At 41.8% G+C, this 25,952-nt stretch overlaps 1 protein-coding gene across 1 annotated transcript in view; it reads right to left on the bottom strand.

Annotated features, from left to right (window-relative positions):
- Positions 1 to 22,440, bottom strand: part of lsp1b (lymphocyte specific protein 1 b) — a 59,766-nt gene extending 37,326 nt beyond the window's left edge. The window contains exons 1-3 of the mRNA XM_085350102.1: positions 22,295 to 22,440; positions 16,644 to 16,784; positions 13,906 to 14,164 (exon numbers count right to left, since the gene is read on the bottom strand). Of these exons, the coding sequence (XP_085206228.1) occupies positions 13,906 to 14,164; positions 16,644 to 16,784; positions 22,295 to 22,353 (459 nt within the window). The 5' untranslated portion in view covers positions 22,354 to 22,440. The remainder of the gene's footprint in view (positions 1 to 13,905; positions 14,165 to 16,643; positions 16,785 to 22,294) is intronic.
- Between the last annotated feature and the right edge of the window lie 3,512 nt (positions 22,441 to 25,952).

Here is a 25,952-nt window from a genome sequence, read left to right as displayed (position 1 = left end):
TTCCCCACATAAACCCCTAGGTTACAAGTTATGATTAAAAATCACTACAGGTAATAATAAACATACTTAAATTCCTCCTGTGCTTGCAGAGCAATTTCCCTAACAATCATTATGTAGAGCATTATTAGTGTAAATGATTGGGCAACCAAAGTGCAGATTTGGGAACCATAACAGAGTGTAGATATGAATGTCATGGTAATTTGAGCTTTTAATGATTTCCTTGAACTTTTTCCACTTTGCAAAGCATTTAAGCATTTAATGACTTCACTAAACAAGAATTGGTGCACAAGTTCTACAAAGGGTCAAAGGTATACAGACGAGATCAAATAATTATATACCCCCACTATTTTTTGGTTAAATCTCCCTCAATAACTCACATCTTGCCGGGGTGGTTTTAGAAGTCATTAGATCCAAGTGGTTGTCATACTTCTTGCTATATATTTGTCTCAATATTTAAACTCTACCAGGGCCTGGCAGAACTGGTAGAGCTCATTTAAAATTGTTGATTTCTTGGCACTGATCTGGCTTTTAAAACAAACTTTCAATACGGTTGAGCTCAGAGCTTTGAGTGGGCAATTTCAGCAGCTTAATGTAACCCAGTTCCTAAAATCATCTCAAACAAAAGAGAAGAAAAAGCAAAACATTTAATGTTCATTGTTTCTGTTCTTACTGTCCTTGTTTAATGAAAGTGAAACGAGATCAAAATATTTATTTAAACATACACTCAACAAAAATATAAACGCAACACCTTTGTTACTGCTCCCATTCCCCATGGGATGGACGTAGAGACCTAAAATTCATTCCAGATACACAATATAACCATCCCTCCCAAACAGTGGTCACAAATCAGTCCAAATGTGTGGTAGTGGGCACATCTGCTATATTGAGATAATCCATCCCACCTCACAGGTGTGCCACATCAGAATGCTGATCTGACATCATGAGTAGTGCACAGGTGTACCTCAGACTGCCCACAACAAAAGGCCACCCTGGAATGTGCAGTTTTTTGCGCTATTGGGGGTCTGGGGACCCAGAACCGGTCAGTATCTGGTGTGACCACCATTTGCCTCATGCAGTGCAACACATCGTCGCATGGAGTCTATCAGATTGTCAATTGTGGCCTGTGGAATGTTGGTCCACTCCACTTCAATGGCTGCGCGAGGTTGTTGGATATTCGTGGGAACTGGTACACGCTGTCGTATACGCCGGTCAAGCACATCCTGAACATGCTCAATGGGTGACATGTCCGGTGAGTATGCTGGCCATGCAAGAACTGGGACATTCTCAGCTGCCATCTGCCCTGAACAATGTGAACCATGATTCATCCGTGAAGCGCACACCTCTCCAACGTGCCAGACGCCATCGAATGTGAGCATTTGCCCACACAAGTCTGTTACGGCGACGAGCTGGAGTCAGGTCAAGACCCCGATGAGGACGACGGGCATGCAGTTGAGCGTCCCTGAGACGGTTTCTGACAGTTTGTGCAGAAATTGTTTGGTTGTGCAAACCAATTGTTCCAGCAGCTGTCTGGGTGGCTGGTCTCAGACGATCTTGGAGGTGAACCTGCTGGATGTGGAGGTCCTGGGCTGGTGTGGTTACACGAGGTCTGCGGTTGTTAGGCCGGTTGGATGTGCTGCCATATTCTCTGAAACGCCTGTGGAGACGGCTTATGGTTGAGAAATGAACATTCAATGCACGGGCGACAGATCTGGTTGACATTCCTGCTGTCAGCATGCCAATTGCACGCTCCCTCATTGCTTGTGGCATCTGTGGCATTTTGCTGTGAGACAAAACTGCACATTCCAGGGTGGCCTTTTGTTGTGGGCAGTCTGAGGTACACCTGTGCACTACTCATTATGTCAGATCAGCATCCTGATGTGGCACACCTGTGAGGTGGGATGGATTATCTCAATATAGCAGATGTGCCCACTACCACACATTTGGACTGATTTGTGACCACTGTTTGGGAGGGATGGTTATATTGTGTATCTGGAATGAATTTTAGGTCTCTACGTCCATCCCATGGGGAATGGGAGCAGTAACAAAGGTGTTGCGTTTATATTTTTGTTGAGTGTAGATGGGACGCAGATTATATATGATATGCTCTGGTCAAACAAGGGTTAAGTTTTCTCAGAGGGTTGATGAGCTCTGATGAGAGCCTATTGTTTTACTCCACTCCTCGCATGTCAGCCAATCGGTGAAGCTCTAGGCAGCTCTTGTCCCTCCTTAGTACCAGCTCCCAAGTTTTCACTCTCTTGATCGTAAAGCCGAACAGAGCAGGCGGACTAAAACTTTGTTATCGGGCAGAGCGAAACCGGAAGGTTTACTGAGCTGTGGCTTCACGTAAACGCTGAGCATCCACTCGACGGCGATCAGGTTTTTATATGGGACGAATCCAAAGACCAGGTCAGCGATTCCAGAACCCAGAGTGTTCCACTGTTCACTGAATGGCGAGCCAACCCAAGATCCTAGGAGACGATATACATATACATGCACACTCATTTGCACATTGATGGACTACAATCCTCTACTGTACAAGTACTACGGTAGGACAGACAATCACACACACACTCCTTGTCGGACGAATTCTATTGGAATACACCCGTTTGTCATGGGCCCCACCGGTACCATTTGGACTTAAAAAAAGACTAATTCTTTTACTTGTGCACAATTTTATTTTATTCTATTTTTTTTGCTACTTTGGGGGAAATTTTTATACTTGACATTCTGTTAAAACCTGTTGAAATACTGTGTTGTTTACAAATTTATTTTACAAGGCTTAACATCACTAAAGTACTTTTGAAGCCACACAACTGTGTTTGTCTGGTTTCTCTGCCATTCGTGTACCAGAGCTCTAAGAGTCGTTCTTAATCTTCTGATGCTAGCCCAAATTACTTATTACCTTGGTAATTATCCATTGGTACTTTATATAACTCCACGTGCTACAAAAGTGGCGAGCCAGCCAGGAGCTCTTTGGTGCATGAATATCAGCAGTGAAACCTCCTTAAAGTGTGTATTTTCATTTAAACATCTTTTGCTATTGCCACAAGATGGATTTTGTATTGAGCTCAGGTATCAAAGTCCCCAATGCAGTAATTGTTAGTGGTATACTCAATTCATCGGATGATGAAGAGGTTCTTGACTTTTTGAAGCAGTATGGTACCTTTAGAGCCGTCCCAGTTGTAGACTCCAAACTCCGAATTTTTCAAAAATCTGATCGTTGAGTACCGAAGTGGTAACTCCATTGATGCCTTAACTGATCTTTTGCCATGAAGTTGAAGGGAAGCCCGGTGTAAAATACCATGTAAGAGCTCTCTCCAGCGTTTACACTGCCACCGGACGTTTACACCGGACGTTAGATCGTTCAGCGGTTTCACAATACTTGAGTAGCCTTTAGGAACTGGGTTACACCCTCCCCTGGGTTACACCCTCCCCTCTTGAATTCATGCAAGTCCCTTTGCATGCCTACTGCGAACTGCATCATCTAAGAACAATAATTCCGCTTTAGCATTTAAAGATTCAATGAAAGCTGTGGTTAAGCCCTGAAATAATGATTTGACCACAGTGACAAGGGGATTTCCCAATTCAGGGTAGTCTAGCCTTTTTGGTGGCTGGCAACTTCTTTCAGATCGTCGGACAGGAATTTCTTTGCTTGTTTGTTCATCTCTCTCCTTGTTTACTGTTTCTCTGTCAAATATCAAGTCCCCTCCTTCCTCATCACTCCCTAACATGTCTGGGGGAAGTAGGATTTGTTCATCCCTCATGTCAGGGCAATCCGTAGAAGGTAAGTCTTTTTCCTTTTCAGATTCATCATTTCCAGGTAAGTCTCTTTCCGTTTCAGGTAAGTCTTCTTCATACGAGGCTTCTCTATAACTTGTGATCTGATTGTCATAAGGTTGGTTGTGGTCAGCATGACTGGCTGGAACAACATCGGATATGGTGTCTGCACAAGCTGGAGTATTACCAGCCAACTTGTCTTGATCTGCAGTCACATTATCTTGACCAAGACTTGATTTATGAGTCAGCAGAACATCTCGCTTGACAATGTACGCCGAGTCATTTGGCACTGATCTATCTGCAAACCAGTGGATTGAAACAGTATCAGGGTGATCTGCTCTTTCATTGTCTTTGTGAGTGGTCTGTTGAGTTCTGGGCCTTTTCTTTGGTTTTGGTTCTTCAGGTTTCACTTCCTTGGCTGCAGAGAGGAACCCACAAGGGAGTAAGAGGTCTCTGTGTAGGGTGCGTAAGGGGCCATCCCCGCCCTCTGGTATAACGGTGTAGACGGGGAGGTCTCCAGCTCGTTTCACCACCACGTAGACGGTCTGCTCCCATTTATCGGCGAGTTTGTGCTTCCCTCGAATGCATATGTTCCTGACAAGGCTGGACTGGGACAAAAAATCGGCCCGGGCATTTTGACTAGAGACCGGCCCACCAGGATAAAGATTGAAAATGTGACGTCATTCAGGGGTAAAACCGCAAAGGATTCTGGGAACTTGTGGCAAGAGGTACTAGCGCACGCAGGCTTTCAATTGAGCTCAGTTACACAGCGATAATAAGAAACCCAAAAAATGGCAAGAAGCTGTTGTATTATTAACTGCAATAGCCGGTCGCATGACAGCCACGGGAAGCCGACGGGTAAAGAGATCGTTTTTTTTTTTTTATCGGATTACGTCCTTGAAGAGAAATTTTTTTAAGCCATGTTTCCGAAGTAAGAGCCGACGGATGGTCTGGATATGCCAAATATAACGTCTCAGAACACTCCAGCTCACATGTTAGTCTGCTCCAAGCATTCCCACAAAGGTCAGAGTTTTGTAGTAGTTAATACGTCATTTTTCTTAACATAATTGGTGATATAGGTTACAAGCAAGTCTGGCGCTGAACAGAAATTATCGCGCTATGCTCCTTTATTTATTGTGCATAAATAGTGAATTGTCCTGACACAATATTGCGTTTCTGTTGTTACCATGGTACATTGACAAAAACATATACTTTTATTCACAGGATAAAACAGTTGTTTTGTATCACTAATTGTCCAGTACGATTACAGCATACAATATTATTGTCACTGCTACATTTCTGTAATGCTACCAGAAATTATTTCCACTGCTAATTAATTACGGTTGAGCTCAAAGGTTATATTAATAAACGGTTAACGAATGTGTATTTATGACGACGATTTGTGAGACTGGTAAACTTACCTTTGTTCGTACGATGGTCTTTCGTTCTACACGGTGCATTTCAAGGTACTGCACCCATCCGTCGGTAAACTGTACCTGGGCTTGTTGCAGTGACCTGAAGTTACTAAACTTCATGAGTGTATGCACTCACTCCAAGAACCGTATAATTCTAAATATGAGCGTGGTGAAAGTTGGGCAGCACGCTAACGTCTTTGGTCCACTCTGTGTGCTCGTAAGGGTCTGACCCTTTCACTCCTTTGATTTTTTCCTCGTATCTTTTCTTTGTCTTTTCGTCGAGTCTGTCTTTGTACGGACCGGCATTGTTCTCATTTTGTTTTGTACATTCCTTTTTTGTGCGGCAAAGAAAAAACAAGAAGGTATTGAAACCGGAGAATGAATGTTTTGCGGTGCTGCAAATGCTTGCATTTGATGCGGTACTTGGATTGTTTTGCCACGAGTTCCCGGCATGCAATGTGCGAAAATCACGTGATTGCTAAACAAGGGGGCGGGTGCATCCGGCCTCCTCGGCTGTAATTGGTCCAGCCCAGAGTCGATCATGACCAATTGGCCAATCCAACACCTTTCATTATATATACCCTGAAAAAAAACAAAAAATCCATCGGCCCATAAAAACAAAAAATCGCCAGTGGCCCACTGGGCAAATGCCCGGTATGCCCGATGGCCAGTCCAGCTATGGTTCCTGACCAGCACTCGGTCCCCAATTTCCAAGGTAGATGTGGTCACATGTTTGTCAAATCTGGTTTTGTTCCTTTCGGCTACCTTTGCAGCACTCCGTGTAGCTATTTTATAGCTCTCCTCGAGATGGAATTTGAGGTCCTTAACATATTGGAAGTGTGACTTTTTTCATTGTTCTCTCACAGGTAAACCAAATGCTAAGTCGACAGGTAACCGTGGCTGACGCCCAAACATCAGCTCATACGGTGTGAATCCAGTCACCTCGTTCTTGGTACAGTTGTATGCATGAACTAAAGGCTTTACAAAATCCTTCCAACGTGACTTGTCTTTGTTCTCCAGAGTTCCAAGCATACTTAAGAGTGTTCGGTTAAAACGCTCCACCGGGTTGCCCCTGGGGTGGTACGGCGTAGTCCGAATCTTCTGTACGCCTATTACTTCACACAGCCCCTTGATCAGCTGAGACTCAAAATCAGGCCCTTGATCGCTGTATAATTTTTCAGGAATGCCATAGTGTACTATGAAATGGTCCCACAGACACTTTGCGACAGTCTGAGCTTTTTGGTTCGATGTTGGGATAGCGACTGCATATTTAGTAAAATGATCTGTGATGACAAGAACATCTTTCACATTACTGCTGTCTGGTTCAATGGATAGGAAATCCATGCAGACTAACTCAAGGGGTCTTGATATTCACCAAAGGTGCAGCCTTCTCAGGTAACGTTTTCCTGCGCACACACCTGTGGTAGGTCTTTATCTTTTTCTCCACATCTGAGGACATTCTCGGCCAATAGAACCTTGCTCTGACCAGATCGAGTGTGCACTCTATTCCCATATGACCCATGTTGTCATGTAGGCTTGTCAACACAGACTCTCGCAGGTCTTCAGGTAAGACCAACTGATAATGTTTACTACCACCTTCATGGCGTGTTCTGTAGAGAATGTCATTGCACAGCTCGAACCTGTTCAACTCTCTCAGCAATAGGACTACGTCTGGAAGTTCTTTCCTCAATGTGGGAGGGGGTTTCTTCCCACTCTCCATCTGGGTGATAATATGTCTGATGCACCGATCAGATCTCTGGCTGTCTCTGAGATCTGCCTGTGAGAGTTTGGGAATGACTTATAGGCCTCCCAACGTCTCTTCGTGCTCAAAACTGTCAGGTACAGCATCTTCAGAAATGGCAAGACTTTTGACAAGGGATATACCTGCATCATCACCCAAAGCTTCAGAGGTGGTTGAATGATAAACAAACTGTTTCTCACAGATAGCATGAACAACATCCTGATGGACTGAGTCAATATTGTCTGGATCTGACAGATGTTATTTTGCGAACTCTCTTTTTGAGATGTAAGGTCATCAGGTAGCTTGCCATGAGGACGACGCGAGAGTCCATCGGCATCTCCATTTTGTTTTCCAGAACGATACTGGAGTCTGAAATTGAATGTAGAGAGGGCCGCCAACCACCTGTAGCTGGTTGCATCGAGTTTTGCTGAGGTGAGGATGTAGGTCAGAGGGTTTGAAACTGTGACAACGGTGAACTGATTGCCATAGAGGTAGTCACTCAGCTTCTCTGTTACAGCCCACTTTAAAGTCAAAAACTCGAGCTTATGTGCTGGATAGCGGGACTCACTACACGATGAACCTCAACTCGCGTAGGCGATAACCCGCAGCTGTCCCTCCTGCTCCTGGTATAAGGCTGCTCCAAGGCCCCTAGTGCTCGCATCTGTATGAAGGATGTAAGGCAGCTTTGGGTCAGCAAAGGCCAGGACTGGAGGCGATGTTAGCTTGTCAATGATAGCCTCAAATGCTTTCTGGCATGCAGGGGTCCACTGTCCGTAAAACGGCTCCTTTGGATCATGATACTGATTACTCCTCCCTTTTGATTTGCAATGCTTCCTCAGTGGTGGATAACCGGACACTTTGGGAAGGTCTGGGTTAGCCGATGATGAGCCGGAACCATGGAGGAGCGCTAATGGACTTCAGCTTGGGTTGAAGCCCTCCAGCGCTTCCCAGGAAGATGATGACATGCTGGACATCGGCCTGGACATCCATGGTTTGTCGGAGGATGAGCAGGAGAGCTCATTGTCTGCCCAGTGTGCCGCTACTGCTGCACCGGTTGGCCACGATGACGCCTCTCTTTTTTCCCTTTTTCACCGTGCTGCTGAGAAGCTGCAGACCGATTGGCCCTCTCCTCTGCTAGCTCAGAAGCCGTCGCAGTTCACAGGTTTTTTCCTCCGAACGGAGCCCGCAATGGCCAAAATCCCTCAGGCCGGCACTGTGCCATGAGCTCCGTCACTATGCTCCAGACATGCCAGGCGATGTGCCTGGCGGAGCTCGGATCTCTGGTTCCTGATGACAGCCCGCTGGCACCTTTTCTTAACAAGGTCAGAGTCGCCACGGATTACATCCTCCGTGCATCCTGCTGTGCAGCGCTCTCCCTGGGCTTCAACAGTAGTGGCACAGAGGTGTGGCTGACCCTCTCTGACGTCCTGGATATGGACAGGGTTTTATATCTGTGTCTGCGGCTGGGTTATTCGGACATTCAAGCTCTGCGCGACATCATCCCCTGACGTCAGGCGAGGCCCAAGCCTGCAGCTACCCCTCACAGGCCCGCCACTCCTTTGCCGACTGGCAAGAGACCAGCACCTACTGCCGCAGTGGGTGTGCTGCCAGCAGGAGCACATCCTCCAGTCCGAGCTCCACGCCAATCGGTCTGGAGCCCCCGGTGGAACCCAACGCCCAGAAGGAAGAAGCCTCAGCCCTCCTAGCTGTGGTTCCGAGTGGAGAAGGGGTCCAGCAGCAGGAAGACGCTACTTTAACCCCTCTGTTGCCGCCCAAAAGGTGCCACTTAAGTTCTCTCCAAGCACAAACCCCCTGCACACAAAATGCCTCAGGTTGTAACTCCCTGTTCAGGTGTGTTAAATGTTCAGGTGACCACATTAAGTGTCGCCGCTGTTTTTCATTGTTGTACCAATGGCCAGACATGCTCCTGTATGCATTTCCCCCCAGTGGAAATGATATCTCCAGTTCTAGAGACAGTGTGTCGGCAGTCTCTCTCTCTGATTCTAGTGGCCCCTTGGTGTCCACAAGGTCATGGTATGAAGAGATAATCAGCCTGCTAGCAGCGAGTCCTTGGCAGATTCCAATCCGCAGGGACCTCCTCGCTCAGGCAGGAGGAGAAGTGGTTCATCCACGCCTGTGGCGTGATCTGTGCACCTTCATGCTTACCTCCTGAGAGGTCAAACTTGATTGCTAAGGTTCTGCCACCTAGTAGCAACAATTCAGAGCGCTAGGGCCCCATCTACTAGAGGCTTGTATGCTTACAAATGGCGAGCCTTCGAGCAATGGTGCCAGGACCGCCACACTCTCCCATTTCAGTGCTCTATCCTTCCTGTTGTGTTCAGGTCAAATTTGACCGATTTACAGCTTAAAGCACTCATAAATATTGTGTTTTACATCCGATTGCCTCAAGGCCTTATGCATCCTCCACACCATGCACTAGAACATTTCACAGTGATTATCGCCTCTTTTGTTGAATTTTGAGTGTTTGATTACATCTGTGGTGTTCCCGGTCAAAGGTGATCGCCATAGGAAATGAATGGGAATCCCACTGAATAGTCCACTGAACGACCCATTGAGTGGGCCACTGAACGACACCCACTGAACAACACCACAGAATGGGTCACTAAACGACCCATTGAATGGGCTGCTGAACGACACCCATTGAATGACCCACTGAATTGGCCACTGAACAGGTGGGTGGAGCGCCTACCAGTTATGTTATGACTGAGAACCTTCACAGACATACCAGCTATGTACAATGCAGGCCCTGAGGTGACAGTTGATGAGCACCTGGTACCTTTCAGAGGTTGCTGTTTCTTCAAGGTGTACATTCCAACAAACCAGGAAAAAAAGAATAAAGATCTGGGTAGCAGATCTTTATACACACACACACACACACACACACACACACACACACACGGCTTCTGTATTTTGCTTCTGTATTTTGTAATACATTTCCAGTGCGTATTTGTATTTTCAATGCAGTTATTTTATGTCTAATTCTATTTATTCATGTTAAACACTACTTTGAGACATTGTTCAGAGCTAAAGAAGGTTGAGTAAATGAATAAAAATAACCGAAGGGCTATTGTGGATGTTTTGACATTCCTGCAGGAGCTGCTCAATAAGGGCCTTTCATTTTCAACAATTACGGTTTATTTAGCACCTATATCTGCTTGTCATGTTGGCTTTGACAGGCTGACACCAGGTGCACATCCCCTTGCTATACATTTTCTGAAAGGGGTTCGCTGGCTGAGAGCCATGCTTAAGTCCAGTGTCCCTGCTTGGGACTTGTCTTTGGTGCTGTTTAAACCCATTGAATCTGTGGATATGAAATTTCTCTCAAATAAGACTCCATTCCTTCTTGCTTTGGCTTCGGCAAAGCGGGTGGGTGTCCTCATGTGCTGTCTGTGCATCCCTCCTGCACATAGTTCTCTCCTGATGGCCACAAAGTCATAATGCGTCCAAATGCTGCCTATTTTCCCAAGATCATGCCTGCATTTTATAGCTCAATGGAGTTTGAGGTGCTGAGCTTTTGCTCCCCTCCTTTGGCATCTGAGGAGCAGAGGAAGATGCATTCTCTTTGTCCAGTGCGTGTGCTACACACCTACATTGAGCGCACTTAGAATGTGCCAGACTAAAAAAGTATTTAGTTAGCCACCGATTGTGCAAGTTCCCCCACCTAAAATGATGACAGAGGTCAGTAATTTGCACCAGAGGTACACTTCAACTGTGAGAGACAGAATGTGAAAAAAAATCCATGAATCCACATGGTAGGATTTGTAAAGAATTTATTCATAAATCAGGGTGGAAAATAAGTATTTGGTCAATAACAAAAATACAACTCAATACTTTGTAACATAACCTTTGTTGGCAATAACAGAGGTCAAACGTTTACTATAGGTCTTTACCAGGTTTGCACACACAGTAGCTGGTATTTTGGCCCATTCCTCCATGCAGATCTTCTCGAGAGCAGTGATGTTTTGGGGCTGTCGCCGAGCAACACGGACTTTCAACTCTCACCACAGATTTTCTATGGGGTTGAGGTCTGGAGACTGGCTAGGCCACTCCAGGACTTTCAAATGCTTCTTACGGAGCCACTCCTTTGTTGCCCGGGCCGTGTGTTTTGGATCATTGTCATGTTGGAAGACCCAGCCTCGTTTCATCTTCAAAGTTCTCACTGATGGAAGGAGGTTTTGGCTCAAAATCTCACGATACATGGCCCCATTCATTCTGTCCTTAACACGGATCAGTCGTCCTGTCCCCTTGGCAGAAAAACAGCCCCATAGCATGATGTTTCCACCCCCATGCTTCACAGTAGGTATGGTGTTCTTGGGATGCAACTCAGTATTCTTCTTCCTCCAAACACGACGAGTTGAGTTTATACCAAAAAGTTCTACTTTGGTTTCATCTGACCACATGACATTCTCCCAATCCTCTGCTGTATCATCCATGTGCTCTCTGGCAAACTTCAGACGGGCCTGGACATGCACTGGCTTCAGCAGCGGAACACGTCTGGCACTGCGGGATTTGATTCCCTGCCGTTGTAGTGTGTTACTGATGGTGACCTTTGTTACTTTGGTCCTAGCTCTCTGCAGGTCATTCACCAGGTCCCCCCGTGTGGTTCTGGGATCTTTGCTCACCGTTCTCATGATCATTTTGACCCCACGGGATGAGATCTTGCGTGGAGCCCCAGATCGAGGGAGATTATCAGTGGTCTTGTATGTCTTCCATTTTCTGATGATTGCTCCCACAGTTGATTTTTTCACACCAAGCTGCTTGCCTATTGTAGATTCACTCTTCCCAGTCTGGTGCAGGTCTACAATACTTTTCCTGGTGTCCTTCGAAAGCTCTTTGGTCTTGGCCATGGCGGAGTTTGGAGTCTGACTGTTTGAGGCTGTGGACAGGTGTCTTTTATACAGATGATGAGTTCAAACAGGTGCCATTCATACAGGTAACGAGTGGGGGACAGAAAAGCTTCTTACAGAAGACGTTACAGGTCTGTGAGAGCCAGAGATTTTCCTTGTTTGAGGTGACCAAATACTTATTTTCCACCCTGATTTACCAATAAATTCTTTACAAATCCTACCATGTGAATTCATGGATTTTTTTTTCACATTCTGTCTCTCACAGTTGAAGTGTACCTCTGGTGCAAATTACTGACCTCTGTCATCATTTTAAGTGGGGGAACTTGCACAATCGGTGGCGAGGTGGACCCACTGAGCATTTTGGCTCGGTGAAGAGCGGCTATTGAACTGAGGGATGACTGTGATGACAGCGGTTATATGTGCAGGTGGGCTGTATCCCAATTCAGGGTCTGCAGCCTTAAAGTACGCGGCCTCAACAATCCTCAAGGGCCGCGTACTTAAAGACCGCTAAGGCCGGAAGTGCGAGGCTTGTGAAATGGGACGGTCCAGCCTCCGTTGCGCTGCCCAGGTTGCCTAGCAACCATAATACTAACAGCTGGAAACGTTTCATACAGCATTGTTTGACAGAATTGAAGGAGAAAATCTTTTGTTCATTTGTTTTTTTGTTTCTACATGAGCTTTGATCATTCTCTGTAAGATTAAGGTCAGCTATTGAACGGCGTATATTTTAAAGTACAGGCTTTAAAACCAAGTTAGTACAAACGTCACTAATGTCACATAACTTTGCCGACATGTGGCCAACAGTAATGTTTTAATGTTCTTCGTTATTAAACATTTGCACATAAATAAGTGACATAATATTCAGTACTTACTTAAAGTTTACTCTTCGGGCGCCCCTCATCCGCAGTTTTTTTTCGGCAAAATTATCCACACCCACCGCCGCGCTATGCATTCTGGGATATGTTGGGCCACGAAGTCTACACCGCCACGTCCTTAAAATTCAGGGAAATGAAGGACGCATTTGAGGGCCGCATTTCGAGCAGCCTTCGAATTGGGACAGCCTTCGTCGCGTCGCTGTGACGTAATCGGCCTTAAAATGCGGCCTTTAAGGCTGCAGTCCTGAATTGGGATACAGCCCTCATCTGCCTTAAAGACGTGAATAAAGGTTTCTTCAGCCAGGACATGCGAGGGCGTGATATCCCTTACTTATGTGTTGTACCTCGTTCCTCTCCTTCAGGGAACAGAAGTTATAGACATAACTATTCGTTTCAAGTCTTTAGGTTTTGTCACTGTGCCTCCCCTGTATTACACGTTTCATGTCTAGTCTCCCTTGTCTTCATGTTTGTTTATCGCCTGTGTCTGTTTTGTGTCAGTTATGTTCCCATGTCTGATTCTTCCCCAGTCCCTGTGTCAAAGTGTGTGGCTCATGTTTCCTGTTTTATTTTGATAGTCCCTTGAGATGTGTTCAGAGTGTTCTGTTTTGCTTCCTCCCTGTCTCATTGTGTCAGATGAGTTCCAGCTATGTTTCCCTCCTGATTCTCATCCCCTCATTATCCTTTGTGTATTTAGCCCTCTGTCTTCCTTTGCCTGTTGTTGGACTGTCTGCCCTTTGTTTCCTAGTCCCATGTTTTTCTTGTTCCAGGTAATTTCGATCCATGTACTTAGTGTTTAGTTAGTTGAATATTAGTCTCCCTTTGCTTTGTTTGCATTTCATGCAGCCAGAAATAAAGGCTCACTTTTTGTTAATATTAAATTGTGTCTTGGTAGTCTGAATTTGGGTCTACTCTCTCTCTACACTCTTCACCGTCTGCCACTGCAGACATGACAATTTGAGCCTATATGAATGCTTCAACACTATGCACGCAATTCTTGTTTTTAAAGTCATTAAAGGCGTACGCTGTATAATCATTCCACTCTGAAAAAAATAACAAAATGACATGGCAATCATGCCCATGATGAGTGTATGTAAACATCTTACTACAACTGTAAACCAGAACTCTTGTGTCTGAATGAACCTCAGATCACTATAGTGAGGTAAATCTGCTCTGAAGATGTAGGTTTAACACTATGTTAGTATGCCATTGAAGGTACAAATCTATTTGACCTTCACTGGAGCTTCTGTTGAAGTGTCCTGGGTCCTACTCCTTGGTTCTAGTCCTCCTGCCTCCTCCTGTCCCTCTTCATCCACCTGATGTTGGTCACTCTGAGGGTTTGGTGGTGATGCTGAAGGTCTCTGCTCCTTTGCCCTGCAGCCATTCTGCATCTCTTGCTCATTACGGGTTTCTAGCCTGTGGCTCCAGTCACTGAAACCTTCATCTTCATCCAGGCCCACGGAGCAACTGGGCTTCAGCTCCTCATCTGACCTAAGAATAGAGCACAGAAAATTTATCACTTACCTGATCTCAGAAACCGAAGCCTTGGCCTTGGGTGCAGTGTTTTTAGTCATGTAGTCTTTGACATGTAGTCTTTGACTGTGTTAGGGAGATTTGGACATTTTCACAGTACTCATAAGTAATTGGTCCTTTAAACAGAGGAAGGAGAAGTATCACATGCCTTTATGGGAAAGCCTGAAAGTCTCACAACATAGTATAACCAAAAACAATGTGTAAATAATTGTCAGAAAATAGCTTTAATACTTAATTTATGTATTGTAATTTAACCATGTTTTCATTATTGCTAATCTTAATGACATTCATAGTCCATATGGCAGACATCCAGGTTTATAATATCACTACAATAATCACTATCAGTGGTGCAAAAGGTCAATGTGAAGTTAGGCAGAAGATGGAAAATAACTAATCAGTAAATCTGGCAAAAATGGTCAGAATCTTACTAACTTTAATAAAATAAAATCTTGACAGCAGACATGGAGTTCAGGACCCAGTCTGATCATTTGAAATTTTCTGACTCTGTGTGTGAGAGCTCACCTGTCTGAGGTGTAGAAAGGTAGAGCTTTTAATCTACTATCCTGAGTGAGCCCATCCCAGTCAAGAGAAGAATAGTTATCAATAATTAATACGGTTTTCTCTCACATTGGGAACACCCTTACACAAGTTTAAATGATTCCCTCTTATGATTACACCCCCTCCACGACTTGAAGTCTTATGCACAACATCTGATGACCTGTATGTACCAACCATGCTGAACTGATTTTTTTTTCCAAACTGACCACATAAGGTAGGAAAATATAAAAGGAAAGCCAGTCAGTTTTCTTATTTTCAGTTAATTCTGCTATTCACATTTTCAGAACTTGATAGTCAAGTTTAGATTCTGTTTAGTTAAATTTGTTAGGCAGCAAGTGAGCTTGCTTCGGAGCAAACAAAGAAAATATATTCATGGGGGCAAAACTGTTGAAAGATGGCTGGCAGGTGGCATATGGGATCTTAGGTTTCAAGCTCCATGGAAACAGAGACAATAACTGTGGAAACACCAAACAGAGGCACTGCTGCCTCCAGTTTCAGAAAACCTCAAGTCAGCAAACCAACCTTATAAGCAGCAACAGATTAAAAGCTACTGATGTCGCTAAATAACTCCAAGTAGAATTTGTTTTTACACAAATGTTTCTCTTAAAAAAAGCCATTTTCAGATTGTCCCTTGCTAGAGCAGGAGGCACTGGATGTCCTTTGGCAGAATGTCTTACACTGGATCTTCTTCCTGATGCAAACTCAGAGGGGATTTGTGTCTCTCACTGGAATCAAACTGTCACCCTCATACTTGCCAAGCATATGTGTTAACCATTACACCACTGGAAATTCCAGAGTACCCTAGATTTCTCTATAAAGGTTCATATTATATTCAGCATTTCAGATTTTAGCAACTGGAATTCTATTTAGATTCATCTAATTCAAATCTTGTCCTTTTAGCAATCTATAATAACAGGTGTCTCACAAACTAATTATATGTGACTGGGTGGTAGTTAAGGCAATGGGTCAGGAAAAGAACTTACAGTTGTTAATACAGACATTTTCTGATAAGAGGATGAGTGAGTTGTGCAGTTTTTGCTGAGTATCATAAACTCAAGCGATGGGAATATTTCCTCCAGAGATTCCCTTTCTGACATCTGCCCATACAACCGGAAGCTGATGGTGCAGCAGCTTTTTCAGCTCCTTTACCTGCAGCATCACTGGGCTAGGTAACTGGGCTGAATGTACTGATGACACCAACACACGCTTTTCCACAACAATGAGCACAGACAGGCTGAGCTGTAAACATGAAGAGCAGCCCGTCTTCAGTGTTTGCTGTAAATGCAATGGTTGGGTTAGTGAGAGAAACCAAGCCTTGTTGGAACAGATAGTATCAGCTGAGAAGTCTTGCTAGAAAGCAATCCAAGCAAATTAAATATTCTTCTTGGTTGTCTTATTGGTGTACTAATCCCAGCTTCACTTGATTAACATTCCTAAGTTTTATAAACTGCTGCATAAAGACTAAACATGCATGCAAGTCATTAGAAGAGTCTTTAACTTGGACATTTTGCAAAGTTTGTGATGTGAATTCTTGTTGTTTTAAGTTTATCAATTTATTACTGTGAAGTATTCACAGAGCACAAGCTGTCCTTGTGTGTAATGAAAGTACAGCCTCTCTAAGCAATAAAACATATTTTTTAAAAGTGATGTAAGTGGATGGATGGATACAGCTCTGTAACATTTCTTTGGGTGGAAGACTATAAACAACTCAGCTTAAGCCTAAGATAAAAGGTTATTTGTTATGTGACGAGAAAAATTACATACTTTTATATTTTCTGTTTCTAGACAGACTTGTTGATATTTACGTAGCAAAAGCTGTAAGAAGCTGAATAAGAAGCTGGAAGGCCTGACAAACAATGTGTGCTACAACATTACTTACTCTGTGTTTTGTGTGTAGTGGTTCTGTTGGGTGGGCTCGAGCCAGGACGGGCTCTTCTCTCCTCTCTGCTTTTCCCTGGCCCTTCTCCTTCTCTCCCGCTCAATCTCTTCAGCATCCTCCTGGCTCCGCTGTGCTGTCACCCTGCAGTTCGCACAAATATCATTACACTTACAGGACACACAGTGTATACTGCAAATGCAATGTTATACATTTTAGAAAAGACCTTTTAAGAGGCTATATGTAGCTTATCCAGCCCTTACTGGATAAGAGCAAGGACATGGATGGATGGATATATTAACTCTAAATGGAAATCAATTCTTCATTAATTTTTACATACATACATACATACATACATTTCCAAAAAAGTGTATTTGAAAAAAAAAAGCCATAAGTAGTTGTAAAATTCTTCTCATAGTTTTCATGTAATTACTGTTGGTGGACTTTTAAGCTGTTGAAGAGATGGTAAAGTTGGCTTCCCCTCAGTGTGTGCCCATGTAACTGCCCAAGGCTCCCCAACCTTCCAGATTTGCTACATTGTTCTGAGTTTGTGGACACCTACTGTGAATATTAGAACAACATGTGATTATTTAGAAGGTTACTCTGCCAGGAAATATGCTGCTCTGAAAGCCAGTGTTTTGATTCAGTATTTCCATGAGAGCGCTGATGTTGAGCAATAATGCCTGCATTGCTCCAACTCATCCCAAAGCTGTTGAATTGAAATGAAGTTGGGGCTCTGTGGATGCTCTTAGAACTCGGGGAAAAAAATCTTTTGGGAACTTGCTTTGTACACAGGGTGCTACAAAGATGTCACTGAACTAAAATTTCCTTTAATTTAGTCTAAGAGGCCAAACCCAGGATGATATAGTGAGGATTGAAAGTTGTAAGAAATGAAAAACTGAACTGACCTTATTAGCATCGAGCAGCCACGCTGGCACCCAGATCTATGTTATGCACATTTGCTATTTATCTGGTACAATGTTGAAATGAACCTATGGAAAAGTCTATGCATGATGAGTTTTTCACACATAATTTAAAATTCACTGGAAAGAACGAGTTCTTTCCCATCAAAAGCGCATTAGTTCATTTGCCCGATTGGTTTTAGCTTCCAGTGGGTGTGACCTGATAACAATAACTCCTTTTATTGTCCAAGAACATCTGGTGGAGTTTGAGCCAGCTGCCGTGCTTTTTCACTTAATTTCAATCTCGAGAGAAAAACAGAGAGAAGGAGAGTGAGGAGGTGGAGGAGGAGGTCAAGATATGGAGGAGAAGGACAGAGAGAGACCTTAATGCTCCATCTTGTCATACAACTCGAGGTCTGGATAAAGTCTTGTCTGGAAATTGGAATGAGCAAAACCTCGGAAATATTTATTCATCTGATTGGCTGGGAGTTTGACATCACCTAAATCTCTGGACTTTCTATTGTGTACAGAAAGGGTCTTTGGAGTGTGATGTCATTGTTTTGAAGGAAAATGTCAGCTCATTACAATTTGGATACAGTTTTAACAGCCACAATGGCAGTGAATTCATCACTTTAATTGCTTCTGTTTGGAAACATAACAACATTGTTGCATATTCTTTATTTCTGGCATGCAACAAGAGACGTTGGGCTTAAAATAAACACCCTGGAAGCATTAAAAAAAAAAGAAGACAATAAATGATTAAGTTTTAGCACTGTGTGTAAACATTCAACTATTCAGCTTTGATTTCTTTCTCTGGAATGGGATGGTAATGCTAATGTCCATGTTGTAGTATAGTATACACATCATTACATGATTAGCTTGATGAATGATACATATCACCTATATATCACATCGAATTTATTCCACACTAACTTGTTTTGGAAATTGTTAGTCTGTGATCAATCTGTTTGAACCGTATGCATTGGTAGAAAACTGCACCAAAGAAAAAAAGCATCAAAATAAATGATGGGTGTAAGTTTAATAGTGAGGTAGTCGATTCAACGCTATGTTAAAATATGACTACATAACATTAAATATCACATTTACATCCTGGTGCAAATAATTGGTTTCGTTTGTTTGTCAGATTTTTATTATTATTATTTTTAAAAAGGGATATTATCTAGTTTATGGATTTAGTTTGCTATTAAAGCTAGCATTAGCTGCTAACTTATCATTCTTGACTCTTGTCCACATATAATCACTGCTGGCCCATGCCAGCAGTCAAAAAGCTTCAAAATACATTACTTTATTTTTAGTGTCTCATTTTGAAATATTTTTTTCTGACGTTTCATAAAACTGTAGAAGAACAGCAGGAACAAAGAAAGGCAAAAGTGTGATCTTGTTGGTTCTAACTGAAGGAATACATAAAACATGCAGAAAATTTGCCAGTGCAGTGCAATGCAAAAGGCTTAAATATAAATCAGCTCTTCTGTGGATAAAATCTTTGTGAAAGTTTTTAATAAGCAACTGAAGAAAATCTCATTGCTTAAGACTTTTAGTGAGGACGCTGACCATAAGTTCTAAGTCAAACATGCTGTGGTTGTTATGTGGGAAAGTGACCTACATAAGATTGTACTCACTAGAGATGTAGTAGGAGTCATGTTGTCAAGTCTGTCTTAAGTTTGCTGTAATCTGATTTGATGTGTGACAGGGCTGTTTTGGCTTCGCAGTCAGGCTATGGGGAGAGAGAGAGTGGGTGGTGATGGGTCAATTGGAGATCAGGTTTGATTGTCTGGACCTCATCACTACTGCATGAAATGTAACAAGGGGAAGAAGCATGAAATCTTTATATGTCCATATGTGTTGGCTATTTGCTCGCTGATGTTTGATGTTTCTGTTGGTGTCTTTTGGAGCATTTTGAATGAAATTATCTGACAAATAATATGACCTATTGTGAGGTACAATGCACTCAGAAACTAAAGTATTTTTGATTGGATGTTGCTTATAACTAATTAGCACCTATGCGGTTTTTGAATACACGATGGCAACAAGCTAACTAGCATTTTCTGACAACTGTTAACCTCTCATCCAGATTTGTTACATAAACTTCTGGCTCCAAAAACAAAAATGGCAGCTGAACTGCTAACCTGAACAGATTAAACATGTAGGAGTCTAGAACTCTTCTCCAGAAGAAGTCACTAAATGAAGTGACCTAATGTTTCTCACACTGGAAACGCAACATCCAGAAGAACAGAGTCAACTTTTTGAGTGGGCTATGCAAATGTTTTGGAGCCTTTTGGAAAATGATAGCCTGTTATCTATTTAGCATAATTTGTTGCCTCAAGGACAGCCTACCTGCTTCCTAACACACACACTGTTTGCTTATCTAAAAGCTATGTTTAGGAAGTGGTATAAAAAACTGTGTCAGGTTAAATTTCAGAATTAGTTGATCATGCTTGCTGAATTATTATTTCTGTGCAAAGGCAAATGTAGTCTTATCAATTCCTGTAAAAATGTAAATTAACGCATGAAATAATTGCAATTTTACATATGTTGGCCAAACTGTAAATATAGTACTCTCACATAGTCTTTAATTTTTATGGTTTGTGATGTGATCTAAAATTAGATGACATCCCACTGACACTATGTCCTTAAGTAATTGCTTCCTTTGAGTAAATAATAATTATGTACCTCTCTGGAAGTTGATTAGGCAGTATTGCGGCTGTATAAACTGCATATTTGTGTGGTGAGGTTTATAGAGTCACATCACTTTGTTTAAGGTGAGTTGAACTTTATGGTTTCTGTCAAATGTTAATACTGGCAAATGTCATGCCTTTGTACTTATTTGAGCACTCAAAGTATTTTCTTACTAGAAATCTCATTCACCAATCACACACATTCATACGGTGCTTTATAACATTCACGCACACACATAGTCCCATATGGTCCACTGGGGTAACTGTTGGGGCAACTGTTGTTGGAGGATACTGAGTCAGGGATGGATTCACCAATGTTTTGACTGGTGGATGACCTACACAATCAATCCATGCAACGTGTGGTATAACATCAGCAGCACTTAATCTATGCACACAAAACAGTGGACAAAGAACTGACCAACAGCTGGCTTGTCTGCTGACTTGTTGCATTCTACACGACTGCTTTTAGATGCAATAACAAATCAGTCTGGCAGTGTGAAACTGTTTGTGTGATCTGCCAAAAAGCACAGTTTTGTATTGTTGCATTTTCTTCACATGCTCAGACAATGTATTGTCTCTGCAGAGTGGTCTGAACTACACGGTATCCTTGGGGTCTGCTGGGGTATTTAACACAATGTTAATAACCATAAAATTACAGAGGATGTCTGTCTGATTAGCATAATTTTTTCCACCATTTACACAATGAGGCAATGCAGGCCTGCAGAACAGGATTTTCTTTGTGTGTGTGTGTGCGTGTATGTGTGTACGTAGTAGAGCAGGAGGGGGTTCAGGAGTCAGCCAGATGATGTCATAGACATTAAGAAAGTTGCAGCTATAAAGGAAGCCATTGAACTCAGCCTAATGTCATTTTGAGTATAGTCACATAGCAATGCTCCAGCACTCATGGAGGAAACAAGAAATACAAGAAATACAGAGACAATGATTGTATCACTGATTCAGGGTCCTGTGCCTATTAGAGGTGAAAAATTAGAGCAGATTGCTGTAAATGGCCAAATTAGGCAAATAGAGAACAGAAAGCAACAAATGGCTGGTTGAATTAAAAATCATTGTGATGATAAAAGTAACTTAAATTGAGCAATTACCTCCATTGTTTTAAAGGAGGAGCTGCAGAAACTGTTTAGAACTCATTTTACAAACTTCTATTTAATTCTTGGTAACTTGTCAGGTCATGCTCCAAAACAGTGGTTAACAACTAGTCAGCAGAAGACACTTCTTTACGTTTTCTTTAGAAAAATACTTATTTTCTGTCTTATTTTGTTTAACACTAAAACTACTAAACTATACATTTTAATTTCTCCGTTACCACATTTCTGGTTTAGAAGTATACACAATTTCAGTAGGATGTGAAATACGATTCAGATAAATGTGGTGCAAACTGGTTGCAATAAACCTAAACAGGGGTGAGGTGACATGTAAGTACAAAACAGAGATACTGGACTGCTTTGTTATAAGCTTTTCACTCACATCATTTGAAAAAACAGTCACAGCTTCATGTTATTTGCCAAGTACTCCATTGTAATGCTGAAGTCATGAGGATGAAATGTCTTGATTTTCAAAAAACCCACATCACCCATCTTCAAGGACATAATTTAAACCATGAGACCTGCATGCATACAATTGCATATTAAAGATAAAGTAGAAAGGACTAAGTTGAAATCGAAACATAAAAAAGCCATGCTGCTTTTCTGCTGTAATCAGTTCATCTCTTCATTTTTACAGTTTTTCAATTTGTATATTACAGCCAATATAGATGACGCTTGGTTACAAACAATATGGTCATATGATCATAATATAAGATGTATTACAAATATTGCACGTTCAAAAATGTATCTTGCTTCAAAGTATGGCTGATCGAAATTTTAGCTGTACTCATAGGTTTTTAATATCTGCTAGATATGCACTTATCTTAAGTTTATCGCTAGCATTTAAATATGCATTTGCATTCTTCTACTGTTTTGGCTGATGTGTCATTATGTATCTACTCATTTTATTGTGCAGGTGAAGAATCTGTGACCAAAAAACATTTCCCACTGACCTGATGAGGTTCTGCAGAAGCTGCCTGCTGGAGCTTCTTCTTCTGATGGAGTCTGACATGGTGAACTGGGCCGCTCCTGGTCCGTGGTCCTGGATTCAGTCCTGCTTCTGAGTTTGGTGTACTCTTAGACCTTCTTTACAGCTTTTTTCTTTTATCTTACTAGCTCAAGTGGGCCTCTCTCTATTTCTGTCTCCCCCCCTCCCCTCTCTTTCTGGTCTCAGGTCTCTCCTCCCCCCATGTGGTTTTCATTGAGGCACTTTAACCCCCTCCACCTCCTCTTGCCCTAACAAATGTCATGTGACTTTCCCAAGGGGGAAAGTGAGATGATATCATAACACTGAACTGGTAACAATACTATATGCATGTAACTCTGTGTTTTCTTTCATTTAATTATTACTTATATTCATTTAGTAACACTTCAGACTGTTAATAATGCACAAATTTATACTTCCTATGTTGTTTTCTAATGAAAAAGTACATTTTCTTTACATTACCTGAGAATATTCAAACACTCGTTACCAGTCAATATCTCTCATTCAAAATCCACAGAGCCTGAGCTGCTAAGTCATTTATGTCAGCCACTGCAAGTGAAACAGACTAAAAAGCACTGGTATCACACTTTTTAACAGATTCCTTCAGCATGTGTTCTAAAGGTTAAAGGTCATGTTGACTTTTGGTAATTGATGAGCTGTCACTTTTCTGTTCTCTTTCATGTAGCACAGCAAAAACAACTGGAAATGTCTCTGTGATCTTTAGTGCTCACAGTCCTGCCTGGAACTGCTTAACACCAGTGAGAGTAGCTCAGTCAGAGCTCGGAACCTGTCAGTTTTAAGGACATTTGTGTATATTTTGGATTTGATAAGATTGAATTGTTGTTTTATTTATCAATTACATTTTAAGTTCTCAGTTTAAATGCAGTATATAAAAATATATGTGAGTTAAGAATTTGCTAGGGACTATAATGATGTTTTTGCACCACTGGCACTGCTGGCTGTCATGTCTAATCTCTCATTGGTAGAAAGCATAGACAGGAGGGTAGGGCTGTCAAAGTAATCTTAGTTCAAAGGTCAAAGTCTCAAAAAAAAAAATAAAATAAAAAAATAAAAAAGCAAAACAAAAACCTTCCCTGACTTGTAACAAAAAGAAGCATAAGTGCATACTGAAAATGTTCATGTTTAATGGATGATTAGGAGGGCCATTACAAAACCAGCTGTTGTAAATCAAAGCAACACATCAACGTCACTGCTTGGCTTTCACTGAGTTTTCTCAAAGCAACCCTTACCACTCGACAGCTAAGGATTTATCTGGACAGTGATTTTCTATTCAGTTCAGTTTAGTTCCGAAATTACAACAACAGTCACCTAAAGGCACTTTATAGTATAGGTAGTTCATACAATAAGGGAGTGAGGGAGACAGAACAACAGATATGCTGTGGAAGAGAGCCAGAGATTAATAGTAACTAAGTGCAAAGTGGTGTGTAAACACATAGTGATAAAAATCTGAGTGAAGAAGAAACACTTAATGTATCATGGGAAGTCTCCAGCAGCCTTAAACCTATTGTAGCTTAACTAAGGGAGGAATCAAGATCCCCTGATCCAGAACTAACTATATAGTTTGTCAAGAAGGAAAGTTTTAGGCCAAATCTTAAAAGTAGAGAAGTTGTCTGTCTCTGGAATCCTAACTGGAAATCCCAACTCTGCCTCCAATTGTACTTTTATATACCCTTGGAGCCAAGTAAACCAGTCTGAGAGTGAAGTGAAACATATACTATTTGAATGAAATGGGAATATGAGGTCTTTAAGATAATGTGGGGCCTGATTATTCATGAGCTTGTATGTGATGGGAAGGATTTTAAATCCAATTCAGATTTAACAGGGAGAGGCCAGTATTGGCGGACTATGCTCTCTGTTTCTAGACTCTGTCAATACTCTTGCTCTAGCTGAAGGCTTTTCAGTGACCTTTAGAACAACCTGAAAATAAAATAATAAATTACAATAGTTAAGCATAGAAGTAATAAATGTATGAACTAGTTTTTCAGTATCATTCTGAGACAGGACAATTTTACCAATATTTTTGTTTGTTTGTTTAATATGGGCACTGAAGAACATGTCCTGGTCAAAAATAACTCAATTCCTTACAGTGTTACCGCAGGTCAAGATAACCAGGATAAATATTTGATTAGACACTATGTTTCTAAGATTTTTGGGTACAAGAACCTCAGTTTTATCTGAATTCACAAGCAGGAAATTAGAGGTCATCCAGGTCTTTATGTAATCAAGACATTTCAGCAGTTTAACGAACTGGCATGTGTCATCTGGCTTCATGGAAAGATACAGCTGTGTATCATTTGGGCAGCAATGAAAATGTATACTATACTAAAAGCCACTGAGTGATACTGCACAGGGGAAGCATGCATAATATAAATTTAATTAGAATTAGACCTAGCACAGATCCCTGTAGAACTCCATAATCAACCTTAGTGTATGAATAAGAATCCCCATTTACATGAACAAATTGGACCCTATTAGATAGAAATGATTCAAAGCTCTACAGCCCAATACAAATAATATGTACAATGTGTTCTAATCTCTGTAATGAAACATTGTGGTCAATAGTATAAAACGCTGGTCTATGAGAATAATCACAGAGATGAGTTCACTGTCAGCAAACATTAGTAGGTCATTAGTAACTGTCATAAGCGCTGTTTCTGTAATGAATTTTTAATCCTGACTGAAATTCTGCAAAGAAACCATTCCTCTGCAGACAGCCACTTTGCTGTTTTACAACTAAATGGTAAATGGTAAATGGCCTGCATTTGTATAGCGCTTTTCTAATCCCTAAGGACCCCAAAGCGCTTCACACTACATTCAGTTATTCACCCATTCACACACACATTCACACACTGGCGATGGCAAACTACTCTTTCAAGATTTTTTTTAACTAGAGAAAGTTTAGAGATTGGTCTGTCAATTGCTTAAATTTGAAGCACATGAATAAGGCAATCTGAATCACCATTCGAATTTGAAATAACTAATGTGGCTTTTCACAATTTATTTATTTTTTTTAACAAATGTATGTCTTTTAGTGGACATCATAATTCTGCCACCACATTTGCTGTAGTGGAAGTCTGTAGATTATGAAACTGATTCATAATAAGCCATCCATCCATCCTCTTCTTCTTATATGTTTCAGCGTCTCGGGGCAGATGGAACCTATTCCAGCTACAGATCTATTTTTACCAACTTGAGGTAAAATGCATCCTGATACAAAACAAAGTCAAAAATTGTGTCCCTGACCTAGACCCTTTGGTTGGGTGGTTTTGGACTGTGAGACTGATAGACCTGCTGTGTGTAAAAACAAACAAACAAATGGTTGTGGACTACCATTTCAAAACTTCAAAGCAACAGATTTAAAAATAATGCAAGACCTGGAAGGATTAAGGTGTAAGAATACTGAACTACTTTTTCCTATAATGGGACTTGGTGCTTTTTAATTACATTTCTGAAAGTAAAATGAATAGTATGATAATAGGAAAGAGCTGGATAAGAATAATAAACACACTAGATAAGTGAGATGAAATAAGTAAAACTTCAACTCAGAGATAAAGCTCTTTCTGGCATTGAGAAACTGTAGAACAGCTTGAGAATGAGGCTGAAGA

The sequence above is a fragment of the Diplotaxodon limnothrissa genome, linkage group LG1 (assembly GCF_057381915.1).
Source record: "Diplotaxodon limnothrissa isolate DT_005_m linkage group LG1, D_limnothrissa_male_GT1.1, whole genome shotgun sequence".
NCBI lineage: Eukaryota > Metazoa > Chordata > Actinopteri > Cichliformes > Cichlidae > Diplotaxodon > Diplotaxodon limnothrissa.
This window is presented reverse-complemented; position numbering and strand designations above follow the sequence as displayed.